Source organism: Chelon labrosus, assembly GCF_963514085.1.
Source record: "Chelon labrosus genome assembly, chromosome: 17".
In the NCBI taxonomy this organism is placed as follows: Eukaryota; Metazoa; Chordata; class Actinopteri; order Mugiliformes; family Mugilidae; genus Chelon; species Chelon labrosus.
This window is the reverse complement of record NC_140350.1, coordinates 11,357,947-11,378,219: the sequence shown is the minus strand read 5'-3', so window position 1 is coordinate 11,378,219 and position 20,273 is coordinate 11,357,947. Positions and strand designations below refer to the sequence as shown.

At 41.8% G+C, this 20,273-nt stretch overlaps 3 protein-coding genes across 4 annotated transcripts; 2 read left to right on the top strand and 1 right to left on the bottom strand.

The window, feature by feature from the left end:
* Positions 1 to 202: 202 nt before the first annotated feature.
* On the bottom strand, positions 203 to 3,687 carry LOC311502276 (heat shock cognate 71 kDa protein-like). Its single transcript, XM_084564430.1, has 8 exons — positions 3,205 to 3,687; positions 2,802 to 3,007; positions 2,565 to 2,717; positions 1,923 to 2,478; positions 1,630 to 1,832; positions 1,322 to 1,520; positions 1,004 to 1,236; positions 203 to 590 (listed from the first exon to the last, which is right to left on the bottom strand). The coding sequence occupies exons 1-8, from the start codon at positions 3,440 to 3,442 to the stop codon at positions 381 to 383; spliced, it is 1,998 nt and encodes a 665-aa protein (XP_084420556.1). The 5' UTR covers positions 3,443 to 3,687; the 3' UTR covers positions 203 to 380.
* A 3,310-nt stretch (positions 3,688 to 6,997) lies between these two features.
* Positions 6,998 to 13,010, top strand: crtam (cytotoxic and regulatory T cell molecule). Of its 2 annotated transcripts, none has more exons than XM_084564895.1 (10): positions 6,998 to 7,182; positions 8,523 to 8,948; positions 9,087 to 9,206; positions 9,590 to 9,745; positions 10,130 to 10,324; positions 10,943 to 10,993; positions 11,175 to 11,246; positions 11,410 to 11,556; positions 11,826 to 11,912; positions 12,078 to 13,010. In XM_084564895.1, the coding sequence occupies exons 1-10, from the start codon at positions 7,137 to 7,139 to the stop codon at positions 12,251 to 12,253; spliced, it is 1,476 nt and encodes a 491-aa protein (XP_084421021.1). In that variant the 5' UTR covers positions 6,998 to 7,136; the 3' UTR covers positions 12,254 to 13,010. The 2 variants fall into 2 exon arrangements, with proteins under 2 accessions (XP_084421021.1, XP_084421020.1); XM_084564894.1 differs by having other exon boundaries at positions 11,811 to 11,912.
* Positions 13,011 to 15,237: 2,227 nt separating this feature from the next.
* LOC311502468 (heat shock cognate 70 kDa protein) lies at positions 15,238 to 19,672 on the top strand. The gene is made up of 9 exons (XM_084564708.1): positions 15,238 to 15,392; positions 16,561 to 16,770; positions 16,901 to 17,106; positions 17,189 to 17,341; positions 17,544 to 18,099; positions 18,243 to 18,445; positions 18,640 to 18,838; positions 18,935 to 19,167; positions 19,244 to 19,672. The coding sequence occupies exons 2-9, from the start codon at positions 16,566 to 16,568 to the stop codon at positions 19,442 to 19,444; spliced, it is 1,956 nt and encodes a 651-aa protein (XP_084420834.1). The 5' UTR covers positions 15,238 to 15,392; positions 16,561 to 16,565; the 3' UTR covers positions 19,445 to 19,672.
* The last annotated feature ends 601 nt before the right edge of the window (positions 19,673 to 20,273 follow it).

The window sequence follows — 20,273 nt, the reverse complement described above, 5'->3', positions numbered from 1 at the left end:
TTGTGTGTGTGCGTATTAATATAAATCACATTCATGAATAATCTGAGGCTGCACCAAGACTATGGACATCTGCTATAATTCCTTGTTTTCATCACAGTATGACTCATTAACTGATTAGAAAATCTTTTTTTTTTTTTTTTTTTTACATGAGCACAAAGCAACATGGAGTTTTAGGAACAACACCATCAAAGACACAACTTTAGGTCATAATTTATTGTTCTGGGTTCAAACATGACATAGACACAGTGTGTTTATTTCAAGATATTCATACGTTATTTGGTCATCATGACACACACTTCACGTTGGGTTTCTAGGAAGTAGATTACCAGGAATGTTCATGCTTTTTCATTGTTGAGGGATATTATCCACGGACACTGTGACTAATCCACTTCCTCGATGGTTGGTCCAGAGGATCCTCCACCAGTAGAAGCGCCACCTGCTCCAGGGAAGCCACCGGGCATCCCGCCAGGAATCCCGCCAGGCATCCCGCCCGGCATGCCACCAGCACTCTGGTACAGCTTAGTGATGATGGGATTACACACCTTCTCCAGTTCTTGTTGCTGATGTTCATATTCATCCTTTTCTGCAGTCTAATACAAAAAGAAAAAAATCATAGAGTCTCATATTCAATTCAGTTTAAACTCTGATACTGATATAAAGTAGATTAGGATCATGTGGCCCTACAAAACTCTAATTGGTCCAAATGAAATAACCATTCTCTGCTGACATGAATGAAGTATCTGTGTAGCTTTACTTTTCAGTTTTAAAACTACTTCTGACTACATCCTATTTCTTCACACAGTTTCCTTAAACTGAGATAAAAAAAAAAATCCTGAGTGGTGACCAGGATTAATTGTTTGTATCCACAGATCACCAAGGTGGTCACCTGATTATTGTTCTGCATATTTATATTTCACTAGCTAAAAACACATATAGAGTGACTTAAAAATGTTGAGAAAAAAAAAAGATATTTGTGTCGTTGATATTCTGCAGCAGTCCTCACCTGGTTCTTGTCGAGCCAGCTGATGACCTCATTGCACTTGTCCAAGATCTTCTGCTTGTCATCATCACTGATCTTGTCAGCAAGCTTCTCATCCTCCACTGTAGACTTCATGTTGAAGGCATAGGACTCCAGGCCGTTCTTGGCTGACACCTTGTCACGCTGCACATCATCGTCAGCCTTGTATTTCTCTGCTTCATGTACCATGCGTTCAATGTCCTCCTTGCTGAGGCGACCTGTCATAAAAATGGCAAGGTAAGCATTTAATCATGCTATGTATGAATACTTGAGTTAAGCTGCATTTTTATTTGTTTATTGTACCCTTGTCATTGGTGATGGTGATCTTGTTCTCCTTGCCAGTGCTCTTATCAGCTGCCGAGACATTCATGATGCCATTGGCATCAATATCAAATGTCACCTCAATCTGGGGAACGCCACGTGGGGCAGGAGGGATGCCTGTCAGCTCAAACTTGCCCAGCAGGTTGTTGTCCTTTGTCATGGCACGCTCACCCTCATAAACCTGTTGGTTGTACAATATTAGATAACACTCAAGTCACTCAGGCATTCCATAAATTCACTGAATAATTATGTTTGAACAGTAACTGGATCCAGTCCACTTGTGTCCTCACCTGGATGAGCACACCAGGCTGGTTGTCAGAGTAGGTGGTGAAGGTCTGGGTCTGCTTGGTAGGAATGGTGGTGTTACGCTTGATCAGAACAGTCATGACACCTCCAGCCGTCTCAATGCCCAGGGACAGAGGGGTGACATCCAGAAGCAGCAGGTCCTGCACGTTCTCAGACTTGTCTCCGCACAGGATGGCAGCCTGCACAGCTGTAATGTAAGGGTGAAAGGTTAGATTTTGAAAAGCTGGACATGTGGACATCAGCTATTTGCTGATGGAGATGCTTGAGGGAAGCTTACCAGCTCCATAGGCCACAGCTTCATCTGGATTGATGCTCTTGTTGAGCTCCTTCCCATTGAAGAAGTCCTGGAGCAGTTTTTGGATCTTGGGGATACGGGTGGAGCCACCGACCAGCACAATGTCGTGAATTTGAGCCTTGTCCATCTTGGCGTCACGGAGCGACTTCTCAACAGGGTCCAGGGTGCCACGGAAGAGGTCGGCATTGAGCTCCTCAAAGCGAGCTCTGGTGATGGAGGTGTAGAAGTCAACTCCCTCGTACAGGGAGTCGATTTCGATGCTGGCCTGGGTGCTGGAAGACAGAGTACGCTTTGCCCTCTCACAAGCGGTGCGCAGACGACGGACAGCCCTCTTGTTGTCGCTGATATCCTTCTTGTATTTGCGCTTGAACTCTGCGATAAAGTGATTGACCATGCGGTTGTCAAAGTCCTCCCCACCAAGATGAGTATCTCCAGCAGTAGACTTGACCTCAAAGATACCATCCTCAATGGTCAGGATGGACACATCGAAGGTGCCTCCACCAAGATCAAAGATGAGAACATTCCTCTCTGCCCCGACCTGGAAAATAAGACAAGTATGGGCACAGCTGTAAAGGTGTAAGTGAACATAAATCATTTTACATCTGCTATTGACCTGAATCTCACCTTCTTGTCTAAACCATAAGCGATAGCCGCTGCAGTAGGCTCATTGATTATTCTCAGAACATTTAAGCCAGATATAGTACCAGCATCTTTTGTTGCTTGACGCTGAGAATCATTGAAGTAAGCAGGTACCGTGATGACTGCATTTGACACCGACTGGAAAAACAATAGAAATATAACTTTTATACATGCTATAACAATACTGTACATGTATAACATGATATCATTTTGTAAATTTACCTTCCCAAGGTAGGCTTCCGCAATCTCCTTCATCTTTGTCAGTACCATGGAGGAGATCTCTTCCGGGTAGAAGGTTTTGGTTTCACCCTTGTATTCAACCTCCACTTTGGGACGTCCGCTGTCACTGATTACATTAAACGGCCAGTGTTTCATGTCTGAATGAACGACTGGATCCTCAAATCGTCTACCAATCAAACGTTTAGCATCTGCAATCCCCAGGAAAATTTTAAGAGAAAAGATTATTTTTGCTGATTGTTCCAATGCTTCCGGTTCATTTTACATCATCTTAACGCATAACAACAATTATTTTAATTTATTTACTCATCTGGAAGTGAAATCCTGATATCATCGTGATAAATTAGTATTTCATAACTCATCTAAATTCACCCTGCTGTAACCTTACCGAAGACTGTGTTGGTGGGGTTCATGGCAACCTGATTCTTGGCTGCATCCCCAATCAGCCTCTCGGTGTCTGTGAAGGCCACATAGCTGGGCGTGGTCCGGTTGCCCTGGTCGTTGGCAATGATCTCAACTTTGCCATGTTGGAACACACCCACACAGGAGTAGGTGGTGCCAAGATCGATCCCGACTGCTGCCCCTTTTGACATGGCTGTGAGAAAGTGAAAGAGTTCATAGTTCATAACTTCCCAGCAGGGGGCAATCAAGGCGAGCACGGCCTGTATATGTTAATACGCAACTAGAGTTAGGTCTATCAATTTGTTCAGTTTCACAGCAGCAAAAGTGAAACTGTCATCTTTATTATCTACATTTCATGTGACTGTCCCGAACTTTCTTTTGACCTCTGTCATCTCTCAGGTGACAGCTCTGTTGTGTTGTCCTTATCAGATTGTGTCTTCCACAGATCAGGTGATCAGAGAGGAGACATCTAAAGCTACATAAACAGATTTAAAAACAGTGTTTTGTGCATTGTACTTTGAGTGGTAGGCCTATACTATTAAATAAACAGAGGCGGTCCTCGCCCTGTTTAGTGCCCTGGGAGAACCACCCTATACATCTTCTAAGTTGGCTCAATGAACTCTAGACTTAATCAACAGCATGGAGGTGGTGGTGTCATATCCTAAGTTAATATAATAAATCATGTGTCGTTTTTTTTTAACAGTTTTATCTCAGGCTACGTACTATCGTCACAAAACAGTGTGACGTTACATCAAGATTTAGCTCCTGATGGCTCTTACTTCTTCTTTCCGTGGTGTTGATTTTGCAATACACTACCCATTAGTCAAAAGTCAGGACTAAACCAATTCACGTTGATGGTTTCCACACTGCTTTTGTATCAACTTAATTATCTACCACAACCCAAAACATTCCCTCTGTGAAATGAGCCTGTATTAACGGTATAATAAATTAATTATTGGTTTATCTGACACCGCTTCGTGGTGTCATTTTAGACGCTCAGTTGTCTACTGTAGAGCTATTTGATAGTTCTCCCCCGCTCCCTACCTGAAATAAACTCGTCCCCCGTCCACATCTCCCATTGTGTCTGTGAGCGAGATCTTCCTGACAGGAAGCAGACTCATCAGGAGGAAGTTAGAGAATATTTTTATTTCTTATTTTTGTCAGGGGCTTTCTCCGCCTCTTTCAATAAACTACAGCCTCTGATGTGCAGATTTATGCATAAACTATCTGAGACCAGCGTGTTTTCTGCAGCATCGTGCCCCTTAACACGGCTGATCCCCGGACCATATGGCAGCGACATGCGCATACCCCCCTCCCCTCCCCTCCCCTCCCTCCTCCCACCCAACTATCTGTGACTGAAGGATGAAGCTGCCCTCCTGCAGAAAACAGCTGATCCCGCATCTATTCGCCAAGCAGCATGGGTTGGTAGGCTATAGACACTGATTCACGCTGTATGCGTCGAAATATGCATATCATTGTGACACAAAGAAAGAGAAAATGACATAATCTCCCTTTAAAGTTCTCTTATTTAATTATATTTACCACATCCACTCTATAGTAATCAGTGATAACTTCACACGCACCTACATACTCTGCAGCCTGTCTGTGCATAAGCCTAATGAGACATATGATTTCCTACCTGGATGATGCTGCGGCCCGGGGTTGATGCTGTCCGACTCTCTCCTCCACCAAATGGCCTCAGACTGGAGATGCCGGCCTCTCTGCTCCTGCACGAGCGTCCCAGTGGACCGTGAACCAATCAGCTTGCAGGACCGAGCTTCCAGCACATTCTGTCTCAGTCTTCGTCCTGTGATTGGCTGAAACGACAACATCCTTCTCAGGCGGATTAGAGACACAAATAGCCGGAGAAGGAAACTTCTAGGGCTTCCCTCAGTGCTCAGGAGAGGTTTTAGAAACGTACAGGTAACTGCAGCAAGCAAATAAAACTGAATCATTACAAAAAAAATAAAAAAGTTTGCTATAAAGAAGTAAATGGCTGCTTTAATTTACAAAAAAAATTGCTTATACACTAAATTGACATAATAATTAGGTCATATACAGTAAAGTGGATATAGCCTACTCTTGTAGTATATCTCTATACGTTTTACAAAATACAGCAATGTTTTATCTGTTGTGAAGTCACATATAGTTGTATATCTTACATATGTATTATATATTATGAAGCTTATTCATTCTGTGGCTTTACATCAACACTACAAGACCTTTTCTTATTTATGTGCCCTTTAAGTGAGACTCAGTCACTTGCTAACCTTGATCTATCCACACAAATCAAACTGCTGCTGCTACTGCCGCATAGTAGTGCTGCCCTAGCATCATTACATAACATGCTGCAGTCCTTTTAATCCCACCTTTATAGAACACGGAGTAATCACATCAGTTGCTGCAAAGTCAAAACCACAGCATTTTTACTGTTTTCTACAATTTTGACCACTGACAAAAACTTAAATGCTAAAAAAAATAACACACATGGAATTATGCTGCAAGCAAAGAAGTGTAACTGTATGTTCAGTTAACGTTCGACATGGCTCAGCAGTTATCCCTGTCATCTGAACAGGTGACGAACCAGTGAAACTGTTTAAGAGGTTGCCAGTCTGAAAGTTCGTCATCAAGCAAATGCTGTCTACTTTTGAATCTAAACCGTGAAAGATATTTCATGTGTGTGTTTGACATCTGTCGGGTTTACTTACAAAATTCCAGCTGCTTCATTTCAACAAAGAAAACTTGAATGGTGAGTATTACCTGCACAAGGGAATATATATATTATGAAATATATCTGTAAAGGCTGACCAGCGCTTACCAGTAACCACCATGCTGCATGTGTAACCAAACATATCTACAAGAAACAACTTAGCTATCAACTTGGCTTTTATTGAACAGAACTCGTCTCATTTTATCAATGCCTAATTTCTCACATACGCACAGCTACGACATCCTTAACACATTTAAATATTTTCCTATGTCAACAGGAGCCAGTCTGCGCTGTGCCATAGATGAAACGCAGTGATCTTACTGGAACAGGCAAGTGAAGTCATTTAGTCTTTCCGTCTTCTACTCGAACCCACTTCTGTTAAATATATATCCTACCAAAAAAAAAATCTATTTGCTTCCCCTCACCCATGGTCTTTCCCAGTGATACTGCTGATAATGATGATCTTGGGGGAATTCCAGGGACAGACTGACAAACTGGTGATGGCTGCAGAAGAAAAAAACATAGGAGTAATTAAATACACATATAAATATATATACATCGTGCGGATATTACTTAGACATGTACCACCCACCTAGACCAGACCAGACACCCCCACCCCATAGCAATGACACTTCTTGATGGCAGCAGCCATCCCCAGCAGGATGCGGTCTGACACAGGAACACACACAAAAACGGTTTAGGAACAACTCAAACAACATGAAAAACAGCACAAGGTGTTGACCTGGCCTCCAAATTCACTAGATCCTAAACTGATCAAGTATCTGTGGGATGATCCACAGAGGCCCCTCCCATCAACCCATAGGACCCAAAGGTCCCCCACTAACAACATTATGTTACCAGAAACCACAGGACACCCTGGGAAGACCCATGTCCATTCTCTGATGAGTCACAACTGTTTTGGAGGCACAAGGGAGACCTACACAATATTAGGAAGGTGGTCATAATGTTATGTCTGATCGGTGTTTAAATTTTTGGGTACTATATAAATAAAAATGATGTACGACTACTGAACTATTAACCTTGTGTTTTTTTAGTTGATATCACATGAGAGTCGTTGAAACTAGAAGTCTGGGGAAACCACAGAGCAGTGAGCAGTGATGTCATGGAAGGTCCCTCAGTAGAGCACATATAGAGAAGAGTGATAGAGGAAATGCAACAGAGTCGAAGCGCGATTGTCAGTGACAGAGATGGAAGGGAAGCTGCTGTTTTGTGTCTTCTTACAACTTATGCAAGGTGAGTTCTTTACTTTCTATACTCACTGGCTGTATGTTGTGAAAAATGGACAATGCTACATGAAGCAGCTTTTCAGTCGTATCATTAAAGATATACTAGAGTTGAATTTGCTTATGGAGTTATATGACAGTCACAGTGCTCGTCTTTCAGTGGTAGTGTGTGATATTTGTATTGCAGAGGATCGTAGTTACAACTTACGCGTTTTGAGGCTTTAGATGTATAAGTTGTATGTGTAGAAAAGTTAAGCCAAGTGTGACTTGAAAGGGTGAAAATCTTTTAGTTTGAGTCATTATCACAATATCACAGTTATGTGACACAGATAATATCCCCACAGTATGCAGTATGTGTGTGTGTGTATTTAGTGTATTTATATATGACATTAAAACACGACAAGACAAAAAGAAATTGACAAATGACGCTGGCTTTAGCTTTTATTATGCGCTACTTGCATACAAATAGTGTATGAATATACTGTATGTGCATTTATGTATGTATTCAAAAGTTATATATACATGTCCAAAAGTATGTCTGCTGTAAATTGGAATAAATTGCACATGCCTTCGGATGGCATGCACTGTCAACTATATGCATGCATGTTCTTACTTTAGAACGTGGGGTGCGTTTATTCTTCTTCTTACTTATGTCAAATACAAAATCTAAAGTCCAAACAACTAGTCTAGCGCAAACATGTCGTCAGCAGCACAGTCATTTTCTGTGCTCTTTTTTTTAATGCATTTGTTTCAGTTCAGTAAAAGTAATGCCGTATCTGTAATGGGCATGAAAAACTCTCGATGACCCCTTGCGCTGTAAGCCCACCATCGTCGATGCTGGTTTATGCCCCCACTAATTTGTTTCCAAACACCTCGTCATTCACGCCCCATAGGAAAAAAAAGCACCTTTAGCCCCCGTGAACAACCGACCGCAAATGCATATTTTCTTTCACACCGCCCTACTTTCTCTTTCACCGTGGACCAGTTACATTGCTTCCTGCCGCAATGGCAAACCATTAGATGTGTAGAAGGGGGGCTGCTTCTTTCACAACACCTACACACACACACACACACACACACAGTGGAAGGCCAGTGGCAGGGATTGGAATAGATGAGTCAGACTGTGAGAAAGTTTTAATTTCGGACACCTCTCTGCGTAGGAGGGTAACATAATTCCACTGCTCTTGCCTTGACTCTTTAATTCCAACAGGTGGTTGCTAATCTGAACAATAGAGTGGTGTGTACTCCTCTGCAAGAAAATGTTACATCTATCTTTAAACTGTGTCACGTGGTGACAATGTATTTTATAGCGAACTTTCAGGGAATTTAACATTTTCGCTCTTTTTGCAGTTTCACTTGCAGTATGGCAGCGTGTGACTCTGATGAAAGGTCACACACTCAACTTAAGATGTCCCCTTACTAACGCTAACAAGGCCCCTGTGGAATGGAAGACCCCCGAAGGATACACTATGTTCTTCAACAAGAAACAAGGTGAAGAAGGCTTCTCTTGTACGTCAGTCACACCAACAGACACAGAAACTGGCCGATGTTTGGGCCAGAATGTTACCAGTGTCTCAGTCCTGTGGATGAAAAATACTAAACATCTCTTTTATTCATTTCTAGCTTTGAGGGACAAACGCTACAGCATCGACAAACTGTCTGAATCCGAATTTTCCGTCAGTGTTTCCAATGTCACTTTTAAAGATGGAGGCAATTACACGTGCACTGAATTCGTGGACAACACCATACAGAACACAGTGGAGGTGACAGTGTTAGGTGAGTCTAATGTAGCAGCTTTCTGGGTCACATTACTATCAAATAAATTACCTTAACCATGACTTGTCTCAACCAGTGTATTATGAGTTTGATAACCATTTTGTAATAACTGTAATAACGTTCATTTTTCTTTTAAAGATCGTCCCAAAATGTCCATGACAAGGCATGAAGGAAATTTTGCCATAAAATGCACTGCTGAGGGGAACCACTTTCCTCCCCAGATCTCCTGGCAGTTTGATCAGCAGCCTGAATTTCTTGGTGAGTCTAAAGGAACTGAGGTTATTAACTTAAATACAAAACATCTCACCTTTAAACTAGTTGAAATCTGTGAAGCTTTATATGTATAGGCAGAAAAGAATTTGCATTTTCGTAGGTGTATCAAAATTAGACTCTTCAACCGCAGAGTGGGCTTATTCCCCTAAATCTGCCAACTATAGTTTCTTGCTCATATAAGTGGGCAGGGTGACAACGGCCGTGACATTTAAATGTTATTTTAATTGCGCTATAATTAGGGGGCTTACTCTTTCTGCCATTCTTCCTTCAATTCTGACACCTGTATTGTCGCTTTGTTGACTTATGTAGTGAAATGTGGGTGCACATGCTCAGCAGTGGACGCTAATCACATCTGTCCCATTCCACAGCTGATGTCCAAGTCCATCAGGAACGTAAAAAATATGTCTCCAGGTCGTTCCTGCATGTTCTTCCAGTGGATGACAGAATCACAGTGAAATGCTTTGCTCGCCACCCAGCACTTCGCTCAGAACAACTGATGGCGTTCACTAACATTGGACGAAAAAGTGAGCACGTTTTATTTAACCTCAAACGTAGTTATCTGTCTCTGTGTCCTTTTTCAGGTATCCGCTTTTAGAGAAAAGTTTTTTTTAACTGACATTAAAGCACTTCTGCATACATTTGAGGAACAGTGACGACCAGGTTTCGTCACAGAACAGGGAAAGCACTGACAAAAGTTATTTTTTTCTCACAAGCTGCTCCATGACACGGGCCTCCACACCAGACTATGTGAAACATAAAAGTCCCATGTAATTTCCTCTTTCTGTTGGTTGTAAATAGTTTGGGTTCCTGTATTCTAATTGTGAAATTTTTAAATGTCAGCATAAATATTCACTGTGATTTTCGGAGAACTGGACTTCATGATGACATAAATCCCCTTACTGTCACAGCGAAAAGGCAGAACCGTACAACTACGCCCGGTCCGCTCACAGCTCAGCCTCAGGGGTCAACGGGGTCACCGGGAGTGTATTCCACGACTGGAGACGTGTACAGGACACCATCAGAGAACTCGACCGTTAACAGCAGTGACCTGAATACTGCTACAGCACCCACCGGCATTCCTCTGAACACACTCATCACTAGTGGTGAGTAAATCTGTTTTCATTAGATTATTAATTAACAGCTTCAAAAACTAAAAAAGCATAAAAACAAAGTCTGCATAAATTAAGTAGGATGCAGGGTATACCTATTCTGTACATGCTGATACTGCATAAATGTACCTTGCTGAATTTAACATCCCGCCTTTACTGCTCAGTGTTGTAGTGTTACATGTCTAGAATAGTGTATTACAACTAACTTAGCACTTGCGGGTTGGAAACTACAGGTATACGTTTTCACAACTGTGACTTAACCACGATTGTGTTGCCTCTAGGTCTATTTCCTGCGATGGAGATCTCAGCGTAGAATGTGAAACTCTTTTATGTTAGATGTGTTCAGAAATTCTGAGGCCAGTGGAACAAGGCTCAGCGTTAGGCTATGTTTCTGTTCCGAGGTGTACACATCCTCATTTTGGTCAAAGATTTCACTTCTTCTGTTGACCAAAGAAAATTTTTTTAATACTAAAAAGTTACATCGAATGTTGCGGCTACTTCAGTAACATTCGGTAATTCATCTGCTGTTCCTCCTCTTAAAAAGAACTACCTGGAGCATTATTTACCAAAATGCATTTTTTTTTAACTACTCTCCAATCTCTGTGTTGCCAGATTCGACCGGCGTGAACAATGACACCACCAGTGAGGCAAACAGCACAACAGGTATGATATGAGTTGAACACTATTTTGAGAATTCTGGGTGGAAAACATGACATGTGTCTGTATAATGTCATCTAGTGGTAATTCTGAACAACTACAGTTGCATTGTTCAAATAAAAAAAAAAAACAATTTATATGATTCCATATTATTTATTGTATCTTCTCTCTCCATTAATCCTTAAAGACTGGACATTTGTATCCAATACAACGGAGGACTTCATCAATTATAACAGTACAGAGGGTACAAACAAAACAGGTAACATTCACACAGTTAACTTTCACGTTGCCAAGATTAAGACTAATGCACAATTTTTCTCCTTTGAAATTGATAAGATAACTGTCTTACCATAAGCACACTACTACTAAAATATGCTATGAAAGAGAAAGTGAGTAAGGTTTGGGATTCTGTCTGTTTCCAGGGAGCATCGACCCAAATAAGAGAATAGCAACTAAAGGAAATTCGGCGTTGTTGGTCTTCCTGGTGACATTCCTGATTTTCTGTCTTCTGATCGTGGTCATTTTTTTCGCCATCAAGCTGAGGAGAGCGCACCTGGCCTGGAAGAGAGGTAAGCCAACCCCATTTCCATTTTAAACTATCTAAACACACCGACAACATCAGACTCAGACAGATGTTAGTTGCAGCTTTAGCCAGGGCCATACATTCATGAAGCACATCTCTCTGCTGCTTTGGTGTCCAGATAAATCTGTACATCTGTACAAAAAGCACTGATAATTATGAATCTCACGAAGCCACACATGTGTCCTTTTTTAAATGTATTACTTTTTAAACATGTTTTGTTGTATTTAAAACATTTGACAGTGTTTGTTGTTACAGAGAATGAAGAGTCCAATCCATCGGAGGAGAGCAGTAAATCTAAATCAAGCCAGGAGGAGAAGAACTCCCAGGGACAAAGGCGAAGAGGTACACACAGCAGATCCTTGCAGAAATCATTCTCATCCTCAACTTCTACTGAAAAACTTTTGTGTTTTGCAATTTATTTATTTTTTTCTGTAAAGAGCCATCCTTTTTTTTTTTTGCAATGAAATGCTCACAGCGAAATTCTCTCTCTCTCTCTCTCTGTCACAGGACTCTTCAACACAGCATTCACACAGTATGTTGTTGAAGAACCAACAGCGATAACTTCCGTGGTGAACACAGCTGCAATGGCAGCAACAGACAGCTTAAAAAAAGAACAGACCCCTCAACCTCAAACGGCGGCACCAACATCCGCCAAATGTGACATGAAGGAGACATCGCTCTAGCTGCCTAAAATATAGCCTTAATGCAAAGCAGCAATGTCATCATGCTCACGGATGAGCGTTTTGCTTTTTTCCTTCACTTGTAAGAGTGAAAAATATTACACATATTACAAGTGTAACACACACTTGGATCCCGTAAGATGCTTGAAACATTTTGAGTTTTTGCACCATGTTGACATTTTTTTTTAATGCATACTTTTTCAACATTTGTGAGCTGCACATTTGTTGCACCAATCTGCTCTATTTTCATCTCAAAGGCTGTTGAAGTCCATGTTCATGTTAAATGACTTAAAATATACCAAGACAACATCCCCCACCATTGCTCCACCACCACCTGCTGACACACGCCGGGCAGGGTTTATGGAGTCATGCTATTGACCAAATTCTGACCTACTTTCTGCAACATCAGTGGAAATGGCGATTCACAGACCAGAACTGAGGATACCACTTGGATGAGTAGTGAAACATCTTCTCCTTTGTTTTAGCTTTGTTGTGGATATACCATGACCTAGATGACTAAGAGTCTTCACAGACACAAACCAGGCTGCCCGTTTTCACGTTTTCAACTGTCTACAGTACATCAGAGGTTTTAGATACATCTACTCAATGCTGGTAGTCTGCTAATAACAGGTTTATACATTGCACTGTTGATACATGATTGGCTAACTGTATAATGGCATGAATGAGCTGATACTAATAATGTGCTTGAAGAGTCTTACGTTTACATGGAAAATAATGTGGCAGCACATTGCTTGAAACGTACTGTACAGTATGAATTGTGTTTTAATGTATATATAATGTATGTTTTTTTTACAAAAAAAAATAAATTATATTTTGTTATAACATACTGTGTGTGAATATGGATTGCTGTGTTTAAGGGAAATATGTTTTATGTGTCAAATGTAACTTTTTCCATGAAATGGTGGCAACTACCACAAAAGCAGTGCAGATACTAGGATGAGATATTAGGGGCACTTAGCTGTAATACAACAACAGAATTCAATTGATTACTTCTAGTCACTTTAGTTTTACACAGTGGAAAACATCTTGAGAGCCTTCTGCTTGGGCTCGATCGGCAGCACGTGGTCTACCTCTGTCTCTGCATCTCTCTGGTCTGCTCTCTTCTATTGCCACACAGAAACCCTGTTCTTTTCTTCCCAGTTCTACTGTGAATTTAAACAAATGGCATTTATGATTAACAAGGAAAATGTCTGAATGAACGTGCCGTGTTTTGAATGTCCACTGAAATACTGTACATTTTAAGTGTGCTCCAGGAAAGCCCACATAGGATCTAAGATTTTTTATTTATTTTTTTGTTCAACTTCAACTTCACTCTCTGCCTATTTTCTCATCTAGTTCTTCTTGCTCTTGTACAGTCTTCATCCTCTATCTCTCCATCCTCCTCACTGCCTCTTTGCACTGACAATCAATCACACAAAAACATTAGTTAGATCCTTGGCTGCAGCATGCAGAGTAAAAGCTCAGAACCTAGCCTCTGACACTGAAACCGGAAAGTACATTCATGAAGCTAATGCTTTTAGATGATTTGCCAGGGCATGCTGATAATATGCTTTGGCGTATCATAGTGACAGGGATATACACCAATCCGCCACAGCATTAAAACCACCTGCCTAATATTGTGTAGGTCTCCCTTGTGACTCCAAAACAGCTGTGACTCATCAAAGAATGGAACAGAATGTTGTTAGTGGGGGCCTTTGGGTCCTATAGGTTGAGGGGAGGGGCCTCAGTGGATCAGGCTTGTTCCAGTGGATCCCACAGATACTTGATCAGTTTGGGATCAAGGGAATTTAGAGGCCACCTTGTGCTGTTTTTCATGTTTTTTTTTTTTAGTTGTTCCTAAACCGTTTTTCTGTGTGTGTGGAGATATTGCACTGTCCAACAAGCATGTCATTAGAATTCTGGGCATGTAACTGGAATCCCAGGCATGTCAGGAGTTGATATGCTGCGGCCTGTCGTCAACATGCCCCCTGCATGCCATAAGCATCTTGTTGATCTCGGCGCCACTGCTCTGTCAGCTAACGTTTTTGACACTATTTAAAGAACAGATATGCATACACAGATACTTTAAGAAGCAGCAATATCCCCATGTATCCTTCTGCACTTTTCCTTACTAAAGTTTCAGGTAACATGTGTTTTGAACCTGCACCACTGACTTGAAAGAACATGATTTATTTCATTAAGTTAATTCTTGTCCTTTCTGCTGTGTGCAACTCAAGTCTAATAGGCAAGGTGTATGTGAACACACCATAGGTCACATAAATGTAAAGTGCCTGAACTGTACTGTCTTTAAGAGACAATTATTTAATAGGCAAGCATAACATTAGAAGACAATGTCAGAAAAATAATAACAGAATGTAAGTTATTATTATTATTAATAGTATTTTAGGGACGCTAAGGTGAAATGTACAAAATGTACTACAATGGAACCTTTTAAGTATTCGAATTTTATTTCCCACAGTATTATTAAATAATATATTGTCATGTACCCATGTACCTATCTGTAACTAAAAGGTACAAATGCTATAGCTTTATAGAAATGGAAAACATATGAAGTGCGAACCATGACGACATACGTGATACTCATACGTAAGAGTATCATACGTAACAAAAGCAGTTTTTGATGCCGTGGTTAACACATACTGATGATACAATAAGGAAGTGCCTCCATTAGTGTTCTAACCTTGCATTGTCCTCCTGAATTATTCTATTTTGTAAATCTATACGCTCCTTGTATAACTTAATTATACGATTCTAAGTAATTAAATACTTAATATAGATACGAAATATCGCATAATGTGTCGTTTGTCTAACTACGTATTGTGTCTTGTGACAAAGCTCACATCTAGTGCCATGCGGTCATTCACTGCGATTATGAAATGCAGTCGTTTAACCAGGAAGTAGGAAGGATCTTCGCTGGAGTCATGAAAAAGGTTAAACCTCATTGGTGGCCTGTAGAGGAAAGATTTGCAAACTCGATGCTGATTGGTTGCTGTGCCGGACATATAAAATGTTCCGATAAGCAAGCTCTTTCCTTTCCCTTCTCATACCGGCAAAGCTGACCGTCCCTTGCAACTGTCTGTCCCAAAACAACACCTAAAGTCAACTTAAGTTCAACAAACCGGTAAGTTATTCTTAAATACGTCGACGGTGAAAAGTAAATTTGTGAAACGCTTCATACTATTCGTTAGATTCGATGTAATCAGTTTGATCGTTCATTGGCACTATTCGTTATTTGTGTTCTGATATCAAATTGCTGGTGCTTCATTTTAATATTGACGACATAAAAGGGGGGTTGTGTATGTTGTGTGGTTCTAAATCGAAACGCTCGAATGTAGCATCTGTTAACGGCAGCTAGCGTGATGTTGCAGTCATGAGGGATCTGACGATTTCAGTTGCCCTGAGTACAAAATGGTGGACTCGAGGCGTACTTGAATGGGATCAGTTTTTAACTGGCGTATCAAAATTGCACTTTACTGTTTCTAGTAGGTTGAGGCCATTTGATGTTGCCAGTTCATTGATGGTCTTGCTGACATTCTATTCTGGCTAGCAGTAGATGGCTAAGCTAAGGCTAGCTGTGTAAGCGGCCTACATCAAACTCTCGAGCAGCAGAATTTAAATCGACGTAAGCATAATGCTATAATTTAGAAAACTAAAAAACCATTCAATGGATAGTAAACGGGCATTCGTCGCTCACATAAGAACAAATGTGAAGCGCTCTTTGTAACGGCTTTAGTAACGACCGGTGCCATAAGGTCCGACTCCATTCGACGAGCCGTATTTCGTCGCGGAGCAGAGGGCGGAGATACTGAGTCATTCGAGAATGTTCTCGAACCACGGCTGTTAAGCTACCGGGAATTAAACCGACTTCCGGTTTGTCACAGGAAAAAAAGCCTCACCAAGCGCCTCAAATTACATTTGGCCCAACTATTTTAACTGGGGGTAATTCTGTGTGATTATCGGTCACCTACCGAAAGGCAACATACGTAGTTTTAATGCCAATTTCCGGCCCTTTATTCGGCGGTCAGTTAACCCAATTCGAGATTGTCACGTGGCTAGAGCTAACGCTATGCCTTTTTTCAACAATGGTTATGTTATCAAAATAAAAGGCCTTTAATAGTTTTTTGCTCAAATTGATTAAAATTGGTTAAATTTAAGTTTTTCATGGTTCTTTAAAATTAACATTTTGTTTTTTTAGTTAAAAGAAAAAATTTAAGGAAATCGGCTTATAGGCATTTGATACTATTGGATAACGTTAATCGTTTTATTATTTTTTTTTCCCTTTCTCTCAGGAAACATGTCTAAGGGACCGGCAGTTGGGATCGATCTTGGAACCACCTACTCCTGTGTTGGTGTGTTCCAGCATGGCAAAGTTGAGATCATTGCCAACGACCAGGGCAACAGGACCACACCCAGCTATGTGGCCTTCACAGACAGCGAGAGGCTGATTGGAGATGCAGCCAAGAACCAGGTTGCCATGAACCCCACCAACACAGTCTTTGGTAAGGTGGCGCATTTGCACATTAAGCACTTACCTGTGTAACTTGACACTGACAGTTGCCCTGTTAATCTTGAATGTTTCTTACGACGTTAGATTTCCTATGGTGTTTTAACAACAAATGTTTTTTGCAGATGCCAAACGACTGATTGGCCGGAGGTTTGACGAGAATGTTGTGCAGTCAGATATGAAGCACTGGCCTTTTAATGTCATCAATGACAACAGTCGTCCCAAGGTCCAAGTTGAATACAAAGGGGAATCCAAGTCATTCTTTCCCGAAGAGATTTCTTCAATGGTGCTGACGAAGATGAAGGAGATTGCTGAAGCCTACCTCGGAAAAGTATGCTCCTTATTCGACTTGATAAATGAAATTGCAAGCTTTGGTGTTAATCGTGCTAACATTTGACCTTGGGCCTTTTCAGACTGTCACCAATGCTGTAATCACAGTACCTGCCTACTTCAATGACTCCCAGCGCCAGGCCACAAAGGATGCTGGTTTGATCTCTGGCCTCAATGTTCTCCGTATCATCAATGAACCAACAGCAGCTGCTATTGCTTATGGATTGGACAAGAAGGTAGATAACTTGAAACTATTGAACTATAGTTTACTGTATGTAAAAGAAAGTTATGGCAGTTTGTCAGATGTCTTAATAGTTTGTAAGTATGACCTTTAATTTCAGGTATGGTTTAGACAAGAAGGTGAGATTTAGGTCAATAGCAGATGTAAAATGATTTGTTCACCTTTACAGCTGTGCCAATACTTGTCTTATTTTCCAGGTCGGGGCAGAGAGGAATGTTCTCATCTTTGATCTTGGTGGTGGCACCTTCGATGTGTCCATCCTGACCATTGAGGATGGTATCTTTGAGGTCAAGTCAACTGCTGGAGATACTCATCTTGGTGGAGAGGACTTTGACAACCGCATGGTCAATCACTTCATCACAGAGTTCAAGCGCAAATACAAGAAGGACATCAGCGACAACAAGAGGGCTGTCCGTCGTCTGCGCACCGCTTGTGAGAGGGCAAAGCGTACTCTGTCTTCCAGCACCCAGGCCAGCATTGAAATCGACTCCCTGTACGAGGGAGTTGACTTCTACACCTCCATCACCAGAGCTCGCTTTGAGGAGCTCAACAATGACCTCTTCCGTGGCACCCTGGAACCAGTGGAGAAGTCTCTCCGTGACGCCAAGATGGACAAGGCTCAAATTCACGACATCGTGCTGGTCGGTGGCTCCACCCGTATCCCCAAGATCCAGAAACTGCTCCAGGACTTCTTCAATGGAAAGGAGCTCAACAAGAGCATCAATCCAGATGAAGCTGTGGCCTATGGAGCTGGTAAGGATCTTTAGCCAAATTAATAGATGAATAAATAATTGCATGTACATTCCATTTCCTTGCCTAGTACTAACTGCAGAACTATGGCAGCTAATGGGCATTCTCCCTTTGTTAATTTAAACTTCTCAAACTTTTGTTTACAGCTGTGCAGGCTGCCATCCTGTCTGGTGACAAGTCTGAGAACGTGCAGGATCTGCTGCTTCTGGATGTCACCCCTCTGTCCCTGGGTATTGAGACAGCTGGAGGTGTCATGACTGTTCTGATCAAGCGTAACACCACCATTCCTACCAAGCAGACCCAGACCTTCACCACCTACTCTGACAACCAGCCTGGTGTGCTCATCCAAGTAAGGAGAAACCTCATCATACTGGCCTTCTAACGTTTCGCAGTGATGACGTTTATTCCTGCCATTCGTAGTTTCCACCAGAGGTCGAAAGACCAAAGATGGCCCTGACCTTCCTTGGATGTCTGAGCGAAATGTAATCAGCAGATCTGTAGCTGCATACTCTATTGTCTGCTAACTCTGAATACTTCACACAGGTTTATGAGGGTGAGCGTGCCATGACCAGAGACAACAACCTGCTGGGCAAGTTTGAGCTGACAGGCATCCCTCCTGCCCCACGTGGTGTTCCCCAGATCGAGGTGGCATTTGACATTGATGCCAACGGCATCATGAATGTCTCAGCAGCTGATAAGAGCACTGGCAAGGAGAACAAGATCACCATCACCAATGACAAGGGTACAAAAAAATTCAATGTTTAACCCAAGTACAGCTGCAGTGGTATTCCAACAAAATGTGAATGATTAAATGCTAACCTTGCCATTTTTATGACAGGTCGCCTCAGCAAGGAGGACATTGAACGCATGGTGAATGAAGCAGAGAAATACAAGGCTGAAGATGATGTGCAGCGTGACAAGGTGTCAGCCAAGAACGGCCTGGAGTCCTATGCCTTCAACATGAAGTCTACAGTGGAGGATGAGAAGCTTGCTGGCAAAATCAGTGATGATGACAAGCAGAAGATCTTGGACAAGTGCAATGAGGTCATCAGCTGGCTCGACAAGAACCAGGTAAATACTATTTCTCTTTTTACCTTTTATCTCGATGACAGTTTACGACAAACACTAATATTCCCTTATTTAACAGACTGCCAATAAGGATGAGTATGAGGATCAACAGAAGGAGCTCGAGAAGGTGTGCAACCCCATCATCACCAAGCTGTACCAGACTGCCGGTGGCATGCCCGGTGGTATGCCAGAAGGCATGCCCGGTGGCTTCCCTGGCGCCGGTGGTGCCGCCCCCGGTGGTGGTGGATCCTCCGGACCCACCATTGAGGAGGTCGACTAAACATTCCGTCACATCTGCGGCTACCTCTGAGATGTTTTCGAAGAAAGTAACCCTCTTATAGCACAAGTTACAACGAGCTTAAGAGTGCAATTTAATGAAAAAATCAGGGTTCAGGGATCACATTTGTGTTGTTTGCAACCCAACTGGAAGAACTTGTAGTTGGCACTTTATGTGGTAAAGTGTTTTGTATGAGATGTCATTACCTTGACAATAAATCTTCTAACCCTCTGCCAGTCTCATTTTCATTTTATTTTTGCTTGGTCTTTAGAGAACTTGAAGTTTTGCTTAAACTGGGAATATGGGGGGTGCAGTTATAATAACTGCACCATCATTGAAATTGTGCGATTTGGGCTGTTGCAAAACATGAACTTGGTTTTACCGGGGTTTTCTGACATTTCTTACATTTAAATATGTAGTCAGTAAGGGTTGTAGACTAGTTTCCAAGTATGGTGTCGCTTGGTTGCCTAGCGACATCTAGCGGTCAAATGAACTTGGTGCGCTCACATACGGGGGTATGGGTTTAGTCTTGTGCGCTAATGTGATAGTTAAAAATCATAGTCCGACATAAAGTGTGTCCCGAACGCACAACATAAATATCCCTTGCAGAGAAAATTGTTTAGCTTATTCTTAATGGCAAAAAAAGCATTTGTGTGGCCACTATTGAAGCCGGAGCTTTAAGATGTAACCCCCTGGGGGCCGCATGAGTGCGTCTGTGTTTCCATGGTTGCGGTGTGTCAGTTTTGCCGGCGGAAAACAAGTGAGTATCTGAGCTCGTAATCTTATTTGTACGTTTAAATTAGACGACACGGTCTAATGATAGTGAAAGTCG

Bases quoted from the DNA above. Each gene is read 5' to 3' on its own strand.
- LOC311502468 (XM_084564708.1), top strand. From the start codon at position 16,566: ATGTCTAAGGGACCGGCAGTTGGGATCGATCTTGGAACCACCTACTCC. The intron at 18,839-18,934 runs GTACAAAAAAAT...TTTTTATGACAG, and splicing joins CACCATCACCAATGACAAGG to GTCGCCTCAGCAAGGAGGAC. The intron at 19,168-19,243 runs GTAAATACTATT...CTTATTTAACAG, and splicing joins GCTGGCTCGACAAGAACCAG to ACTGCCAATAAGGATGAGTA.
- LOC311502276 (XM_084564430.1), bottom strand. From the start codon at position 3,442: ATGAACTATGAACTCTTTCACTTTCTCACAGCCATGTCAAAAGGGGCA. The intron at 1,833-1,922 runs GTAAGCTTCCCT...CTTACATTACAG, and splicing joins AGCTGTGGCCTATGGAGCTG to CTGTGCAGGCTGCCATCCTG. The intron at 1,521-1,629 runs GTGAGGACACAA...TACAACCAACAG, and splicing joins AGCCTGGTGTGCTCATCCAG to GTTTATGAGGGTGAGCGTGC.
- crtam (XM_084564894.1), top strand. From the start codon at position 7,137: ATGGAAGGGAAGCTGCTGTTTTGTGTCTTCTTACAACTTATGCAAG. The intron at 9,207-9,589 runs GTGAGTCTAAAG...CCCATTCCACAG, and splicing joins TCAGCAGCCTGAATTTCTTG to CTGATGTCCAAGTCCATCAG. The intron at 9,746-10,129 runs GTGAGCACGTTT...TTACTGTCACAG, and splicing joins CACTAACATTGGACGAAAAA to CGAAAAGGCAGAACCGTACA.